The sequence below is a fragment of the Xyrauchen texanus genome, chromosome 12 (assembly GCF_025860055.1).
Source record: "Xyrauchen texanus isolate HMW12.3.18 chromosome 12, RBS_HiC_50CHRs, whole genome shotgun sequence".
NCBI lineage: Eukaryota > Metazoa > Chordata > Actinopteri > Cypriniformes > Catostomidae > Xyrauchen > Xyrauchen texanus.
Genome location: NC_068287.1, coordinates 18,792,387 through 18,811,714, shown reverse-complemented (window position 1 = coordinate 18,811,714; position 19,328 = coordinate 18,792,387). Strand labels below are relative to the sequence as shown.

The window sequence follows — 19,328 nt, the reverse complement described above, 5'->3', positions numbered from 1 at the left end:
TAGCAATGAATATAGCTGATCTGACCAATTCTAAAATACTGCTTTTAAATTTGCTAATAAATTAGAACTGTTCAATTTCAGAATTCACAAATTTGCAATCACAACAATCATATTTAGAACCAGTAAAAATATCACAAAGCCATGTGTCATATATCTTTGGAAAGGTCTTGATTATTAAAATATAACGAGCCAATTTGTTTCACTCTGAGGCCAAACTACAGCAAGCATTAGCATGTGAAATCCACTTGTATAATAAACAGATAAACAGAATTATCATCACATTTTGGTTTATTACTTGAATAAACATGATATATAAAATGGCATTTCACAACTTACAGCAGACAATTGTGAATCAAATAAGCCCACACTCAAATAATATGATATGTACATCCTGAAATATTTCTCAAAGAGTGTCATGACAGCTATGGTGGCTATCGCTAATGGTTTCTCTGTATAGATAGTTTCTCTGGGATCGATTCACTGAAACATGATTGTAGAGGGATTCATAGAAAGGAGGAGGTGAGAATCGGCTTGACGATATAAATAACTAAAGAACTAAACAAAAAAACAAACACACAAAGGTGTCGTACAGCTGCCCGTAAATCTCTCTCTCTCTGTCCCACTGCAGTCTCCAGTCGGCCTTTATCCCTCTCTGAGGCTTGATTAGCCTGATTAGGGGCCGGGTGTGTAGCATCACGACCTGGCTCCGCCCTGTCACATTGATCCTTTGCATCAAAAATGTGTTAAGTAGTCCTCATTGGATGCCTAGAAAGTGTTAGTATCCATATTTGGAAACAGGCATGTGTCTCACAGGGGTCAGCAGAACAGGAGCGCACATATGTAGACTGCACACATGGGAGCTCAACGCACATTTTTTGGAGTGATGGAAAAAGAAGCCAATGTGATCATTTTGCATTATTAGGCATGAAGTTTACATACATTTCTTTTTATTTTCAGATGTTATCATTTGTGGTTTTCAGTTATTCTGTTATATAATAATTGTTTGGAGAGGTTTCCCGACACTTTTATAAAAATAATAAAAGTCCACCTTTTTCCTATAATAATTGACGTGTTCGAGAACAAAACCAAAGTTATTCTGTTGACATTCCATACTTATTGTCTCAAAGTTATAATGTCAAAAATGAAAAATAACTGAAACGTTTATTTTTAGCACTAATTGTTTTTTGTGATTTCTCAGCAGTGTTGTAGTATTGTTAGAGAGTCTCTAGCTTGTGTCACGACTACCTGGCTCACAGTAGCAATGACATAGGGGAGACCACACCATTTGTTCAGTTAAATCAAAAACAGTTTATTTAAACATTAAATTATACGATGAAATAATTTAAATCAATAAATACATAAAGTCAGTAAATGAGAAACAAAAGGAAACTAATCCAAAGTGTAGTGCAAATCAGTTAAATGTAGACTATGTGTAAAGCAAACAAACAAAAAGGAGTAGGATGGTGTTGCCGCCATAGCCATGCCGAGACGCACAGCCTAGAGCCTCCTAGAGCCTCCTAAGCAACTGGCAGGAGAGGTTTTTAAACAGTCCCGCCCATCAGCTGCTGTCAGATGGACTGAAAACAAACAGCTCCCCCTTCAGATTGGGGGGAGAGAAACGGCCCAAACATTATTCAGTAATTGGTGGAGTGAGCACACCCAGCACGGCAAAGCCGGGCGTGACACTTGATCCTTATATATTTGAAGATAAATATATAAGGATCAAGCTTAGAGACTCTAACAAGTTTTCTATAAATTAATACTATGCAAATGACCATCTTTGCAAATTTTTTATACACAAGTTATACACTTACTTTTGGGTATGCCATTTAAGCATGAAATCCTTAAAAATGCCTTCAGGGTGTAAGGGGTCTGAGGGTATTTTGGGCCCTGGAGAAGTTTTGACATGCCTTGACATTTGTGCTTTTTTCAGTTGCTTAAAAACGTATTAATGGCTAAAATCTGATAACACTGTATTCAGCACAAAATGGGCTACAATAATATGTGAGCAACATGTATGTACAGGTTTGTATTTTTGAGAAAATAACATTTATGTGTGAAAACTTCAATTTTAAGTCACTGAAATACGGTCATATAACGCATACTAAACATTTGTCCACAAGACTTTTGAGAACTGGATCTTGTAGCCTTGAGGTTTTGCTACAAAATTATGTGAAAACCATCCTGATCACTCATATATACATAACAATATAGTAATTTAACTTTTGTAAGACACTTTTAGTGTTGAAAGGTCATATGCGAGGAGGCGTGAATGATCATGAATATTCATTGTAATTCACATATGAGAGACAAAGACCCCTCCCCAGGGCCTATCAATGAGGAATGGAGAATGAATGTGAGGAGACTTAATGATCCAAATCAAGTTTTAAGTTAAAAGAAGTAATCTGACTATATATTTTCTTTACATAAAGACTTTACTTAATTTTAGGCCTACACTACCGTTAAAAGAAGTCTCTTCTGCTCACCAAGACTGCATTTATTTGATCCAAAATACTGAAACAACATTGATATTCTGAACTCTTTTTACAATTTAAACAATTTTCTATTTAAATATATTGTAAAATGCAATTTGTGATCAAAGCTGAATTTTCAGCATCATTACTGCAGTCTTCAGTGTCACATGATCCTTCAGAAATCATTGTAATATGCTGATTTTCTAATATGGGCATATTTAAAGTGCATTTTACTCATTTACACCTGAACAGGTATTTGCAAGCACAAGCATTGATGATAACGAGGCAGCATAAACACTAGATAAAATATAATCTAAACATTCATATCATTTTATATCATATTACATATCATATTTATATCATACTATACAATTTAAATAACTGCTTTAGCCAAAACAACATTTAAATGTAACTAAATCTTGCTTATTAGGAGTCATATTTCAAATTTCAATACTCTGAATCCTGGCTGTTAAGTCTGGAAACAGTCCCACTAGTAAAATATGTACGTTTATATAAAATAGCATGTCAGCTAATGAAAACTAAATTCAGACTTACTCGTCTGAAATTGTATCCTCAGCTGGATCAAATCTCTCCTCAAAATACAAACGTTCATTGGAGTCTTCTTCCGCTCTTCTTCTGAGGAAAATGTTAACTATCCTGGAGCTTTCTGGTCTGTGAATCGTTGCAAACGTGCAGAAAAATGAATGAAATGTGTTTAAATCAAACCTCACAGTCGCCTGTGTATCGTTACAAACACGCAGAAAAGTTTAGTTGTGTTGTGTTAACATTAAACCTCAGAGTCGTGGCGTGTACATTTCCCTTGATCGTCTCAACACATTAGCGTATGAATAGCGCGCTCTGCTGGTGGGTGGGATCACATTACAGATAAATAGCCTAGTAAAAACTGAAACTTTGTTTCAAACAGATTGCATTGCAGGAGAATATTTGTTTTATTGTCCGTTGACCCCAGAGGGTTAAGCTGGTTTTCAGACGCATTCTGTTCTGACTGGAGTCTGAATTTAGCAAAGCAGTGTTGATGCGTTAGTTTGGCAGGGCATGTATAAATCTTTAGTGCAGAAATAACATTTGTGTTAAACAGCTTATGCTACAGAAGTCACCATGTACTGCCACGAATGTGAGACATGCCAGAGATCCTTGCCCAGATATTTCACCTGAAGAATCACCTAGTTTATCCATGCGTTTTACATTTTGGTCATTATTTTACATTGAAAGCAGTTTGGTGTCACTGTGCTATATAGATATATGTGATAAATGGGGCTCTTGAGGGCATGACTGATCCATGAGACACATATAAATAGAGAAGACAGGCTCATCTATTAGTGCTTTTCCAGTAAATTTAATCTTGTCTGAACAACTGAAATCCAACAAAAATATAATAACTAAAATATGACTTAGTTAAGTAGTACAAACAGATGATTTTTGAGTTAACATCAATTATGTCTTGATATTTTGATATGTGTGAATGCATATGAATGCATATACACAGCTTTTCATCTTCTGTTTCTAGGAACACCGCTCATGTTATTGTTAACATACATCTGGCATAATTTACATCTCCAAATTGTTTTCAGAGCTCCCTCACACTCATCCATTTTCCTTCTGGTCTCCTCCAATTCAAAAATCATATTACGAGGCTATCCGCAAAGATGAAGGCAATATTTACAGTTGCAACTAGATCAACAGTGTGAGAACAGCCTGAGGTTCTGTGAAGTTCTGGAGGTGAAGCTCCATGTGGGGGGATTAATACGAGTTCTATTCTCATGTCCAAACCAAACAATTAATCTCACTCCAAGGACTTTGAAATCAAGCTCTGTTTGTTTTGCGTGAGGATTATTTACATAGTCTGCTATTTACGGAGGAGAGGCGGACATTGTAATTTCAGAAGTGGGCTGCTTTTCTCTCTAAAAATCACCCCAGCAGAAATTTGTTTCTTTTTTAAATATAAGTTCAAAGGAATCGTTCACCCCAAAAAGAAAATGGTAATAATTTATATTATTATAACAAAATAATCATGTTGTTCCAAACCCTGTATGATTTTCTGTAGCACATACAAGAAAATGTTTTGCAGAATTTTCATACTGCAAATTGAACTACAGAACTGGGGCTGTCTAACTCTAAAAATGACCAAAAGGTGGCATATAAGTAAGTTTAGTTTATATTACAAGTCTTGAAGGAACAGACAGAAATGTAAGTCATTATTCAGTGAAAATGTTTCTCCCCACTGTAGCTCTTAAAACTCATTTGCTTTTGCATTCATGCATGGAACCCCAATTCCTATTCGTGGTTGAAGCAACATGAGGGTGAGTAAATGGCAGTTAAACATCACTTAAATAGGATCGCCATTCACTGCCGGGGAAGGTTTTACTCTCAGATATAACGAAGTGTGAAGCAAAAAGAATCACTGATGGACTTGCTGAAGCTTTAGGAATGCATTTATCCCTTTCACTCAGCTTGGTCCATATAAGCTCTCCCAAGACAGCACCAATGCTGTTTGATCAAGAAAGATTTGTGTATATATATATATATATATATATATATATATATATATATATATATATATATATACACACACACACACACACACACACACACACACACACACACACACACACACACTGAAGATGTTTTGCTTCCAGCCTTTTCCCTCCAATTCCGTGGCTGAGTTTAGCACCTATATTTGATTTAATTGGATCTCATTTCTGCAGATCTGCTGTTTATTTGGAGGACGCCGTGGCAAACTATAGCGATAGTGATCTCTGCTGGAAAGGGAGGGGTTAAGGCTACTCTACATGGCTGTGCTCAATCATGCTTCCCTTTACTCACTGCACAAATACCCTTGGGGAAACTTTTCTACATTGGACTTGCTGGTTGTTGCCTGCAATGCCTCAGCATAGATCTTTCCCACACTCTCAGCAGACCATCATGGAGAGATTCAGGGCAGCTTGAGGGAGGAGAGAGACTTTGCTTCGCCGGCCAATGACCTGCGTCATGTATTTTCACGCAAAGTAGGAACCAATCAGGAAGCTCAGATAAGGGTCAGTTGACAACCCTGTTAACTGCGACTATCATGCAGTGAAGTCTGTGTGTGGGGATACATATATAGTGTTTTGGCTCTGCGCAACTGGAAAAGTATCTGACAGTACTGAAAAAGTAATAATACTTTGCATATAGAAAAACAAGCCTATTTTTAAAATTATTTTTAAGAAAAAAACATTTCATAATATTTTCTTCATTAAATTCACCTGCATGTATAAGTGATATAAATATATATTTTTAAAGTATATCATGATATTTTCAAATTTTGGTGATACACATTTTTATTGAAAAGTGATTCAAAATTGTTCAAAGAAATATCATCCTTTTGACTATTTATTTGAAAATTAATGTAAATTGAAAACAATAAACAATAATACATTTCTGTGGGATACAAATTAGGATATTCTCCATTCAATATAAATTAATGGAGACTGTGGCATGATCTAGGTTAGGAGGAAGTGGGAGCCGGATAAACAATCCAGTGTTAGTCCTTTTTTATTGAACACACTTTTCAGTGTCTATCGCAAGCACACAAAACACACAACAACATAAACGGCTGCATAGCTCACTCATATCCCTCTCCAGCTCTCACTGCAATTGAAAACAGCTGTTAGATATAATTCACTCCAGGTGTAAATCCTTACTGCTCTCATCGCAAAAAAAAAAAAAAGGTAGAGAGAAATCAGGAGAGTGTAACAGCTAACAGTAACTGCTGGTGACGTCCGAATAATTAGGCACAAATCTGCAATAATAGCCAGCCCCAGGAACTGTCTCACCTCCTTTTTGGTCTTGGGTCTCAGACAGGCCACAATTGTTGCGGTTTTATCAATGTGGGGCCAGACATATCCATGACCCAAGTGGATGCCCAGATATCGTACTTCCCCCTTCCCAATTGCGCACTTCTTTGGGTTGGCTGTGAGCCCCGCCCATCTCAACTATCTCAGAACAGCCCTCAGTTGCGGCATGTGCCGCTGCCAATCATTAAGTCAAGTCAAGTCATTTATATTTTTATAGCACTTTTCACAACACACATAGTTTCAAAGCAGCTTTACAGGAAATGATGCATTAACAAAAACAAATAAAATGAAACTGTAATATTTGTAATGTCTTACAGTGATCATTGTGTATTTTGATTAAATATGATTGTAAAATGTGTATAGAATTAAATAATAATTGTATTTAGAACAGTGAGCAAGCTGAAGGTGACTCAAGGAACACAAAACTCCATAAGATGTTGGTTAATGGAGAAAAATAACCTTGGGAGAAACCAGGCTCACTGTGGGGGCCAATTCCCCTCTGGCTAAACAACATGAATTTAATGCCAATATTATATATACAGCAGTGCAAATCATGGTTTTACATTAGTAAGTAAGTGTTAAGGTCCAGTGTTTTAAAAATAAAATATTTCTATAAACTTTAAGATTAATGACTAATGTCTTAGAAGTCCATCCTGGATTAACTGCACAAGTTTACATAGGTGAATTGTCATTCATTATTTGGCTGATGAAGGCTTTTTGTTGGCAATTAAATGATAGTCTGTGTATTCCATTTCAAGAGTAGTCCAAAGACAAAGGTGATGCAGGCAGAGATAAATGATGAGGTGCATCGCAGTTCAAACTGCATTTCATTTTGGTGAGGTTCTGTGGGGTCGATCCTAAGTTCAAGGTCCAGGCAGTGGCATATGAAGTATCTGATGTCATATAGTTGGAGTTGGCATCAGTTCATCCTCTGAAGTAAAAAAAACTGAAATGTTATCTGTTTAGCACTGGCTGTAGTTTGTCGTCATCGCTCAGTGACATAGCAGTGGAGTCCAACAACAAGCAGGAAGAGATCTGGCAGGCTCTGGCAACCTCCGGATATAAATATTAGCGTGGATGCTATTCAATGTTTTGCAGAGTTATAGATCTCTGTTTGTCGAAATTGAGTAGAAGGACATTTCTGGCCATCCAATCTTTGATTTCATTGATACAATTAATTTTCGTTGGGTTTAGAAGAAATATAAAGTTGGGTATTGTCGGCATAACAGTGGAAACTTATTCCCAGATCTCCAATACTCCATATTTAACTTTTGTTTGATTTGACAATTCCTTGTTGCAAAGTGGTAGTGGTCTGATAAATAGAAATTAAAGCATGCTAATGCAAGTCCACTAATGCCAACATAAATCTCCATCCTAATTAAGAGAATGTTGTGATCTATTGTGTTGAAGGCAGCACTAAGATCTAAAAGCACTAGAAGAAAAATGTATCCGCGATCAGATGATAAGAGCAGGTAATTTGTAACTCTGATAAGTGCAGTCTACTGTGATGGGGCCTGAATCCTTACTGAAATTGTTCATATATTCCATTTCTCTTTAGAAATGATCATATTTCTAATATTTTCGACATAAATGGTAGATTTGAAATCGGTCTGTAATTAGCCAATTCTCTAGGATTAAGCTGTGGCTTCTTAATAAGCGGTTTGATAAGTGCCACTTTAAAGTTTCTTGGGACATGTCTTAAGGATAGTGAGGAGTTAATAATATTAGAGATTACTGGGAATACCTCTTTTAAGAGTTTAGTTGGTATTGGGTCTAACATACATGTGGCTTTTGATTTGGGTTTTGTTAGGTCTTCATGACCTATGACAGCAAAGGATTGCTCGTGAGTAAAATTATGAGACACTGTTTTCTGAGGTGCTGACAGTTGATTGCATTTGTATTTTTTTTTTCTGATTATTTAAATTTTATCAGTAAAGAAATTCATGAAGTCATTACTATTGTGCTGCGACGGAATATCTGGTTCAGTTGATGCTTTATTCCTAACCAATTTACAGCCACAGTACTGAATAAACACGTAGGATTGTTATGGTTATTTTCTATGAGTTATCTAAAATATGCTGACCTGGCAGCATTTAGTGCCTGTCTGTAGCTACAGCCACTATCCTTCCATGCACCGCAAAATACCTCTTATTTTGTAATCCTCCACTTGCGCTCCATTTTCCGAGCTGCTCTCTTGAGAGCACGAGTGTAATTATTGCACCATGGAGCGAGGCTTTTCAAGGGGCGACACAATCAAGAGTGCTAGAGATGACTGTATTTATCTTTTATGTTATTTCATCAAGTTCTTAGACTTTTTGGCTTACTGTGTATGCTAGACAATTCTGGAAGATTACTGGTGAAGCTATATTTAGTGGTTGAAAGAAATAGTCCTAGCTGAACGATAGCGTGGAGTAGATTGAGTGACATTAGCTGATCGCAACAACCAAGAGATGAGGTAATGATCTGAGATGTCATTGCTCTGCGGTATTTCTATAGTGGATTCGGAGTGGTGGTGGTGGTGTAGTGGTCTAAACCACATAACTGGTAAACTGGTAATCAGAAGGTCGCTGGTTCGATCCCCACAGCCAACACCATTGTGTCCTTGAGCAAGGCACTTAACTCCAGGTTGCTCCGGGGGGATTGTCCCTGTAATAAGTGCACTGTAAGTCGCTTTGGATAAAAGCATCTGCCAAATGCATAAATGTAAATGTAAATGTAGAATTAAATCTAGCATATGATTATGGCGATGAGTTGGTCCTGTCACATTTTGTCTGACTCTAAGAGAGGTAAGAATATAAATAAATGCTAATCCCATTGTGTCATTTTGATTATGTATGTGAATGTTGAAGTCACCAACAATTAAAGCTCTATCTACATTAACTACTAGATCAGATAGAAAATGTGCAAATTCACCAAGGAAACCAGGGTAAGTCACGGATTATCTATATACTGTAGCAAGGGCAAAAGACGACAGAGATTTTTTATTTTATCTGACAGTGTCATATTAAGCATTATTAGTTCAAAAGACTGAAACTTATATCCTGTCCTCTGAATAACACCAAATTCTTCACTGTAAATTGTAGTAATTGTGGTAATACATCCTCCTCGACCATTCAGACAAGGCTCATGTTATAACAATAACCTGGGGGAGTAGATTCATTTAAACTAATATATTCATTGTTTAATCCTGGTTTCAGTCAAACAGAGTGCATCCAACTATGATCTGTAATAATTTAATTTACATTTAGTGCTTTGGTAGAAAGAGTTAATGTTTAGTAGCCCTACCTTTATATTATTTTAATCTTAATATTTTGATTTTCCAAGTATGACCTTAATAAAAAAATTCTGAATGATTTAGTGAGAGTTGTGTGTTGGGTAGTTCAGAGAACAGACACAGTCTCTATATGATATCTAGGTTATACAGTCTATATGTTTTGTAATTTATGTGACCTATGTGACATCTCAAGACAGTGTCTGACATAGTTTTTGCAAGTTCACACACCTCTATCTCTAGTGATCTAGCAAAGCCAGACATCATTAGTACCGACATGAAATACAATTTTAGAAAATATACGTTTAGACAGCACTTGTAAATTTGATCTGATGTCAGATGCCCGAGCCCCCGGAATGCATTTAACAATGTTGGCTGGAGTCTCTATTTCCACATTCCTTACAATAGATTCACCAATTTTTTAAGTCTCTGTCAACATGATTCTCAGTGGTGCAGCACTGAGATATGAGAATCGATTGGAAACCCTAACAGGAATAGGAGAGTGGTGTCGCTTTGCTGAGAGGGTATAAATCTGACCGAAATTCTTAGCACTGCCCCCAGTGGCTGAAGTGTTTTTGCACATAAAGGCACACGTGAGCTCCAGTTTCTGGGTGAAATGTCCACAGAGAGGCGCCAAAAGCGAATTGTAAATCAAGTTTTTTTTTTATCTGTAAAGGATGTAATACATTGAAGAGGAATGTGTATTTTATTAGCTCTGCCATGGTGATAGCACTTGTAAGTAACTCGGCATAATGGGTACTGGAACATTTGGTGACAACATTCCAATTTCCTGTGTGATCATGTTGGCGGTGTGAAAAATTTTACTAAACTCACTAGCCAGACAGTCCAAATAAATTTATTTTGAAAAGTGACATCCACTGTCATTAAGTGATGTGCCAACAAACGTAATCATGAAAATTAAAAGACATGAAGCTTGTGCTTGAATAATAAATGAAAATAAAACCCAAAACAAGGATAATACTAAAATGAACACATGGAGGCAAACTAGTGCTAAAATGAAATGCAATAGAATTTGTTTTTATGTATTTAGTGATTTAATGATTTTATAGTTTGATGTATAGTTTTTATAGTTAATAGTTTTGGTTTCATTATGTATTTAATTGTTTAATTTTGAATAATTTGGCCCTCAGTAATGATGAACTGCTAATACTGTTGGATATTTTATAGGAAAAAATTCTTTAATTCTGTGTCCTTATTTTAATGAGGGATTGATAAATGCTACAGGTATTACTATTAGATATCTGTGTGATTTCCTGCCTGTGTTGCACTAAGCCTCTGTGTGTGTGTGTGTGTGTGTGTGTGTGTGTGTGTGTGTGTGTGTGTGTGTGTGTGTGTGTGTGTGTGTGTGTGTGTGTGTGTGTGTGAGTGTGTGTGTGTGTGTAGGCTGGGGTGTTGGGCTGCAGTCTTTTATAGTGGGGCAGGCGCTGTTCTACTAATCCCCTGTTTTCACACAGAGCTGTTTCCTGTTGGGAACACGGGCCTTTGTGAGACACACACAAACTAGAGGACACAATTTTCTTTTCTAGACAATCTTCACTGAAATGCCAAGGCCGTGGTGTCTGCCTTACAAAAGCCTGCATGAAAACAACTTTGTCAGGAAATAATACTCAACACAGTAATTTAATACATCTCCCTATTGCTTTATTCTGGGGAGTCTATTATTCTATAAAGGCACAAGAACACTTTTTGTTGGCAACGTGAAAAAAAAAGAAATGTCGATTGTGGTTTATGAAGGCAGAAGAAATTATTAATTCTTGGAAGGGACCAGTGTGAACAAAGCATCCCAACTTCGATCATCCAGTGTTGCAGACATCTCATCAGTCAGTTTTATTTGTGGATTGGGTTTTCTTACTGACCTTTGACCTGATTCTCCTGTAGTTGTGCAAGCTGGTACAACTCTCCGGCTGAAGTCATTTGAGATATTGCCCATCATTTGCATGTTCATTTGTAATCTTTCTAGATTATACCATCCATTTATTATTGCAAATGGTCTATATAATGTAAACAGTGTGGTCATGACTGTGAAATGTGTTATGCACTTAAGAAATTTCGTCCAGGCGAGTAATACTCAAGCGATATTTCATCTCACACCCCACAGCTTTTTACGAAGTAACCAGAGATAATGAGTGTTGCATGTAAAAGCTACATTTTTGAGTAAGTTGTTCTCATTTGGAGTTCTGCTGACAGGCACTATGTGGTATGAGTGTCTTGCATAGTTTTCAGACAAACATAGGAATATCCTGTTACTTTAAGACTTTCCATTCCTGAATTAGAACAACTTTTGACAACCCATTGCCCTATTTGTTTTTATAAAAAATTATAAGAGAGAATTTTGCAAATAAATCACAATGTGAGAATGAGGGCTGTATAGAGAACTATTATTTAAACTATTATTGTGCTTCTTGAGTAAAGAACTATGTGGCAGGGCGGAGGGCGGGGCCGGGTCGTGATCCTACACACCCGGTCCCGTAAACGATCTCTCTCTCCCGCACGATCCCCTGCAGTCGACCTTTATCCTGGAGGCATAATTAGCCTAATACGGGACCGGGTGTGTAGGATCACGACCCGCCCTCCGCCCTCCGCCTGCCACAAACTACTACTTTTACCCTCTTGACCGAGTCTTTTAATTGAATAGACTACATTAACCTTAAAATAGTTAATGTCAGACTTAAGTGGGTAAATGGTTTGATGCTTGTTTTATTGTATCCAAGTTATTCAAAAATACACATAAAAATTCAAATTCATACAAAAAAATACTTGAAAACACATCTACTATGATGAGAATGTTTTCAATTTCTGAGTTCAAAGTCATTTTTATATTTTGGGGGTTACAGGAAAAAGTGGTAATCATCCAGAGACGATTTGGAATAATTATTACATTAAAACTACAATAAGCGGTGAAACTGGTATTGGTTTAAATATTATTCATATGAAATGTTTTGTCTACCAAATCAAAGTCAGGTGGTGTAACCAACATGCTAATATGCCATTTTGTTGTCATGTGACAAAAACATAAAACAAAACAGAGAGGACCCCTTCAGACCCTCATGACTTTTAACATATTTATGAAAAGGCACATTTTGTTCAGGTCAATGAAATGAAAACTTGATATTTGTACCTCAAATATGTATTTACCTTGAAAAATATGTTTGAAATCTTTTTTGAAACATGTATTAAAGGTGCAGGGAAAGTATTTTAATATTTTTTTTCTTAATGGTTACACTGCTTTACATTTGGAAAGTCATGAAATAATTTTTTTTGTAGAAAATGCTATAAATACTTTTTAAAAAATTATGAAACCAAATTATAGATTGGATAATCTATAATTTGCTGTCTAGATATAACATATCAAGATAAATCTTGATGTGTTTTGTAGACTAGTTTTTTAAAAAGAGACACATTTTTATCACTTTGTACAACCTTATTTGCTAATAACCCAAGCAATAAATGCATTGATATATTTAGTGTGAGTTTAAGTTAAAATATTTGTAAATGGAAATATCCTGAAATTTTCTTTTTCAGTACATGCTAAAAATATTTTATCCTTTTTGTGTTGTTTTTAACAGAGTGAATCAGTGAAGTATTTCCTGGACAACTTGGATCGGATTGGCCAACTGGTGAGTAATTGTAACTCTATTATAAATCTTCATAAAATATGCATAAAGAATGAAAAATTTTAACATAATATTCTGTTAAATAAATAAGCTTAAATTATTATTTAGATGATTAGAAAAAGTATATACAGTTGAAGTCAGAAATTTACAAACACCTTAGCCAAATACATTTCAGCTCAGTTTTTTACATTTAATCGTGTCTTAGGTCACTATTATATTTGTGAAAATAAAGAATGTGAAATGCCAGAATAATTTTAGAGAGAATTATTTATTTCAGCTTTTATTTCTTTCATCACATTCCCAGTGGGTCAGATGTTTACATCCACTTTGTTAGTATTTGGTAGCATTGCTTTTTGAATTGTTTAACTTGGGTCAAACTTTTTGGGTAGCCTTCTTTTTTTAAACTTTAAACGTTTATTCTCACAATAAGTTGCTGGAATTTTGGCCCATTCCTCCAGACAGAACTGGTGTAACTGAGTCAGGTTTGTAGGCCTCCTTGCTCGCACATGCTTTTTCAGTTCTGTCGGATTGAGGTCAAGGCTTTGTGAGGGCCACTCCAGTACCTTGACTTTGTTGTCCTTTTTGCCACAACTTTGGAGGTAAATGCTTCTGTGACTTAAGGACAACAAAGTCAAGGTATTGGAGTGGCAATCACAAAGCCCTGACCTCAATCCAATAGAAAATTTGTGGGCAGAATTCCAGCAACTTATTGTGAGAAGCTAGTGGAAGGCAACCCAAAACGTTTGACCCAAGTTAAACAATTTAAAGGCTATGCTACCAAATACTAACAAAATGTATGTAAACTTCTGACCCACTGTAATGTGATGAAAGAAAGAAAAGCTGAAATAAATCATTCTCTCTACTATTATTCTGACATTTCACATTCTTAAAATAAAGTAGTGATCTTAACTGACCTAAGACAGTCAATGTTTTCTATGATTAAATGTCAGGAGTTTAAATTTATTTGGCTAAGGTGTATGTAAAGTTCTGACTTCAACTGTAGATAATGAGTCATATATCTATATACACAAACACACACACACACTAGTGTTGTCACGTTACCAAAATTTCAGTAGTCGGTACCAATACCATTGAAATTTCACGGTACTCGATACCATTTTTGGTACCAAAGCAAAAACAGGTTACTAAACAACACTCCTTTATTAACAAAGTTAACAAAAAATTAACAGCAGAACTAAGAACAGAAATATGCCATTGAACAACACTTTAATTAAAATATATTATTTTTGAATTGTAACAAAACTGTACAATGTATGCTTCAAGTATTTTTGAACACTTATATAAGATTTGCTTCAACTTTTGCAACTTTTACTTTAAGTTTTTACCAAGTACTAAAAAAAACTAAATAAACAATCATACAAAAGAATGAATAAAGGCCGACTGCAGGGTGTCGTGCGGGAGAGCGAGATCGTTAGCGGATGTGTATTTCTGCTAACAGACTGTCAAAAAGATTGTCATGGAATGCTGAAGAGACCGCACAGATTTGACCTATGACTACATAGATTTCACAAATATCCGAATGATTAAGGTTGCAAAATGTGTAGTATTTATGTTTTAGGTTGCACAAATAGTCCTGTTTATATTTACTGTTCAGATACATTTTAAAATTCAATGTATGAAGATCTAAAACCTGTTTGATTTTTGTCAGCGATTCGTATGGAAAACAAATCTCAGTTTTTAACCTGTTCTCTTGCAGAATTATGTACCAAGCCGACAGGACATCCTCCTTGCCAGGAAGGCCACCAAGGGAATTGTGGAACATGATTTTGTCATTAAGAAGATACCTTTCAAGATGGTAGATGTGGGCGGCCAGCGCTCTCAGAGACAGAAGTGGTTTCAGTGCTTCGATGGCATCACCTCCATCCTCTTTATGGTGTCTTCCAGCGAATATGACCAAGTGCTAATGGAAGACCGCCGCACCAACCGACTGGTTGAGTCCATGAACATCTTTGAGACCATAGTAAACAACAAGCTGTTTTCCAACGTCTCCATAATCCTCTTCCTCAACAAGATGGACCTTCTGGTGGAGAAGGTACACAAAGTCAGCATCTCCAAGCACTTTTCTGATTTCCGGGGAGACCCTCACCGACTAGAGGACGTGCAGGCCTATCTTGTGCAATGTTTCAACCGCAAACGTCGCAACCGCAGCAAGCCTCTTTTCCACCACTTTACCACTGCCATTGACACTGAGAACATTCGCTTTGTCTTTCATGCGGTCAAAGACACAATTCTTCAGGAGAACCTTAAGGACATTATGTTGCAGTGAGGACCAAATGACTGTTTCATCTGTTTTCATCGTTGTTGGAAACAATTTTCTGAATGATTTGCCGTATCGTCCTGTAATGTGACAAAAAATACCTACTGGACTTCATTTTAGCCCTCATCATGCACACTTTTGTTTGAAAAAGTGAGTCATAAGAGTGCAGTGTCCAGTCCATTATTTCAAAGACATTGCATTCAGTGCTAAGAGAATTACATAAATTAGTGATTTTTTTCTTTTGTCACTCCTAATCGTTACTCATCTTAATGTTTTCCTGTGAAACAGGAAGTGTTGCTTGATGACAACTTGGACTATGGAAAAACCAGGAACTTTTGAGTGTATGAATGTAAATGCAAATGTTGTTTTTTAATCATAATCTCACCTTTTTCCAGCCTGATCTCATGAAAATAACATAACTGTTGTGACATTTTTGCAAAATGATACTACATGGTTTTTTGCACATATCACGGCAGTTCTTCTGTGAAATGTCCTGTAAGTGATGCTAAAAAAAAAAGATTTGAGACTTTAAGACTCCACCAAAACAGAAGAGGTTTAATGCTCTATCAAGTTCAAAATCAACAAAACCTACCTCCCTAAACTTCAAACCTAAAACTAACAAGTAGTGTCAAAAAAAACTCATTTGAGAAAAGAAACTGACTGGGTTTTTAAAGTTTATGCTCTATCGAGTTTTAAATTAACAAAACAAACCTCCTTACCCTAAACCAAACAATAGTGTCATAAATAGTGTCATAAAATGTTCAAATGTATGGCCTTACAAGTAAAAAAGTGTTAATATATCATAAGATTGCCATTGTGTGAGAAAAAGGGTGAAAATTATGTGTTGCATCACAAGTAATCTGCAGTTTGTGATTTGTTTGAAAGGCAATAAATAATTGTTGCAGCGCCTCTAGTGGTTATTTTACCAAGAAACTGCTGCGATACGTACAATGAGCCACATAAAGGTGTTTGCAAAAATGTAGGTATAGCAACATGATTCTATTAGACCAGGTTGCTTTTTCTCAAGGATAAACTCAAAACATGCACAGTAACTTCACACTGGCTCATCTTCCAGATAGCATCCTAAAAATAAATAGAAAAGGTGCAGTGAGCATCCTTCCTGTTTTTGGATTCTGAACTAAGAAGTTAGTTTCAAGTCACTTCCTTTTTGTTTACAGGTTATATTGATTTTGTCTAAGAGTATGCTTTATCTAAACTTTAAGTTTATAGATGACATGCAAAATTATTCTTAATAAATAAGCAGGGTTTTTTGTACATAAAGTGAATTGTTGCTTCTGTACATTTTAACTGTCTTACCTCTGCTTTTGGACTATGCATGTGTCTTTTCACATTAAGCTACAAGCTTTGATATATAGAGTAGTGTCAAATCACTGGTTTTTCACCTAACACCACTAACTTCAAATGAATAAATCATTAAAAGTGTTCAATAAATGTCATTTTTGCATAACACCTCTACTTTGTTTTTTGATGCTTCATATGATATAAAGATTCTGACGACTATACTAAGCCTCCCAACCTGTGTAGCTCATCACTTAAAATTGGACATTATAGAGAGACATAACCTGGAACTGGTGAATTATATAAGCGGATGTAAATATCCTAGTTTCTCCTTGGTTTTAACCATGAACATATTTTGGTCTCGGGATCTTTTTGAATGGCAGCAGTGAACAGCTGTGTACTTTTGTTTTTAGCTGATGTGAAATCCCAGTTTCAAATCCCGGACGAGCCCCCACATCCATGCTGCGTTTTTCAAACGAATAAGTGAATTTCCAGTAATGTCTGCCAAGGCTGAGTGTTTCTTGTGGTTGGTGGCACGATTTGGGTCATTTTCCAGATATCTGGTTTTATCATCTTAGGAAGTTACTCACACACTTCTACGAAAGTGAATGGTTTTAGGTTCATCACAGGTATCAGCTTGTCAGAATGTTTTTTTGTCATCGTTTTGATTCAAGGGAAAGCTTGCGATATGTCCTCATATGTGTCATCAAATAGTTTGGGGTTTTAATGAGTGCATCTTTTCTTGCATTCTTTTTTGTGTACTGAAATGGATATCAAATGTCTTTCATTTCTTTTGTAATAATGGATTGTAAATTTTAAACCTAGATATTCCCAAGAAGAAATCAGCATATAACAATGTTTTTCTACCCCATGGGGTATTTTTGTAAATTCTCTTCTTCCTCATAATCACTAATGGCACATGTTGCTTTACTGAAAGTTGGCAGGAAGGGTTTTTGATCTGAGATATCTGACACGCCCTGAACCATTGTCCCTGACAGCTGGAAAATCTCTGGCTCTTATGTAGAAAAAGATGCAGATTGAATTCTTGATTTCAAGCCTGTGTTGATGCTTGTGTCACTCTTTAAGACTATAAATTAATTGAGAGAGTTTGGAAGTTACTGTAAATAGTGGAGAAACACAAGCCCAATGTATAAATACAAAGAGTTTTAAAAGGAATGTTCTGTGTTCAATACAACTTATGCTCAATCAACAGTATTTGTGGCATAATGTTGATTATCAGAAAAAAATATTTTGACTCGTTCCTCGTTTAGTAAAGAAAAAATACACTTATGTTGGAAGTGAAGGGGGGCATAAACATTCAAATACACACGGTTTCAAAAGTATAGCCACAAGATGTAAACATTATATACTATTATATATAAAATTGCTTACTAACCTTATCAGGGTAAAGATAATCCAATATTTAAACTTTGTTGCCATGAAACGCCAGTAAATCATGTTAACTTGTATAATGTTTGTCTTGTGGCTATATTTTTTTTAAAACAGTGTGCATTTTCACATTTATTCACTTATTATAACCATGTTTTTATTACCATTGTTTTTTAATATATAATAAACGAGTCACAGAACATTCCTTTAATATTCTTTATATTTATACATTGGGCTTGTGTTTCTCCACTATTTACAGTAACTTCCAAACTCTCAATTAATTTAGTCTTCAATAATTTTTATGGTAATCAATATTACTTATATGCTGTCGATTTAGCTTAACTTGCATTAAATGTATAGAACAATCAAGCATATGGAGTGTAATTAATTTGATATAAATTAAACTGAGAATAATAATTTGAGAACCAAATTACAATTTAAATAATGCTATTTCAATCTACTGACAGTGAGTTAAATACGTTATATTTGCTGTTCTGCTGTTTTGTCACTCTTAGTGTCACATGACTGTCACTGTTAATAAGATGTCCATTTTTTACAGTATTTTACTGTAATTTAGTTTTTATTTTCATGTTACTTTGCTAATGTTTTACATTTCCAGTGATTGTAAAAAAGTGTGAAATTCCAGATTAACTGCATTATGTGTGTTTTGTATATAAGAATTGTATAAATATAATAAAAATGTTAATGTTGCGTTATATTTTGAAGTTGTTCTACTAGTGTACTACAATAACAATAGGTGTAACGCCATATTCTTCTGCAAGCTACTGTGAATTATTGTATATACCAATAGCACTTTTTGAAATATATCAGGATATTATTTCAGATTATTTATTTATGTTTACACACATTTTGTGTTAGTTCCTTATTTGTGAGAAAGTAGTAGTTTAAATCTGCTGCTGTTTTTCCCAAATGAAGAACTCTATTTTCCCCACACTATGCATTTCCTGGACATGGCTTTGGGAGCAAGTTGAAACAGAGGAAAATAAACAGATGTTATACAACAGTTAAGTGGCGGAGGAAGTGTTACCCCCAACTGGGCCCTGTGTTCCGTAAGCACCATTTTAACTTAAGGCATAGATGCATCTTTTTTCAAACTCAACCCCTCTT

At 35.6% G+C, this 19,328-nt stretch overlaps 1 protein-coding gene across 1 annotated transcript in view; it reads left to right on the top strand.

Annotated features, from left to right (window-relative positions):
• LOC127652823 (guanine nucleotide-binding protein subunit alpha-12-like) overlaps nt 1-18,906 on the top strand; it is a 56,041-nt gene extending 37,135 nt beyond the window's left edge. Inside the window, exons 3-4 of the mRNA XM_052139225.1 lie at nt 13,187-13,237; nt 14,952-18,906. Of these exons, the coding sequence (XP_051995185.1) occupies nt 13,187-13,237; nt 14,952-15,521 (621 nt within the window). The 3' untranslated portion in view covers nt 15,522-18,906. The remainder of the gene's footprint in view (nt 1-13,186; nt 13,238-14,951) is intronic.
• Nucleotides 18,907-19,328: the final 422 nt, after the last annotated feature.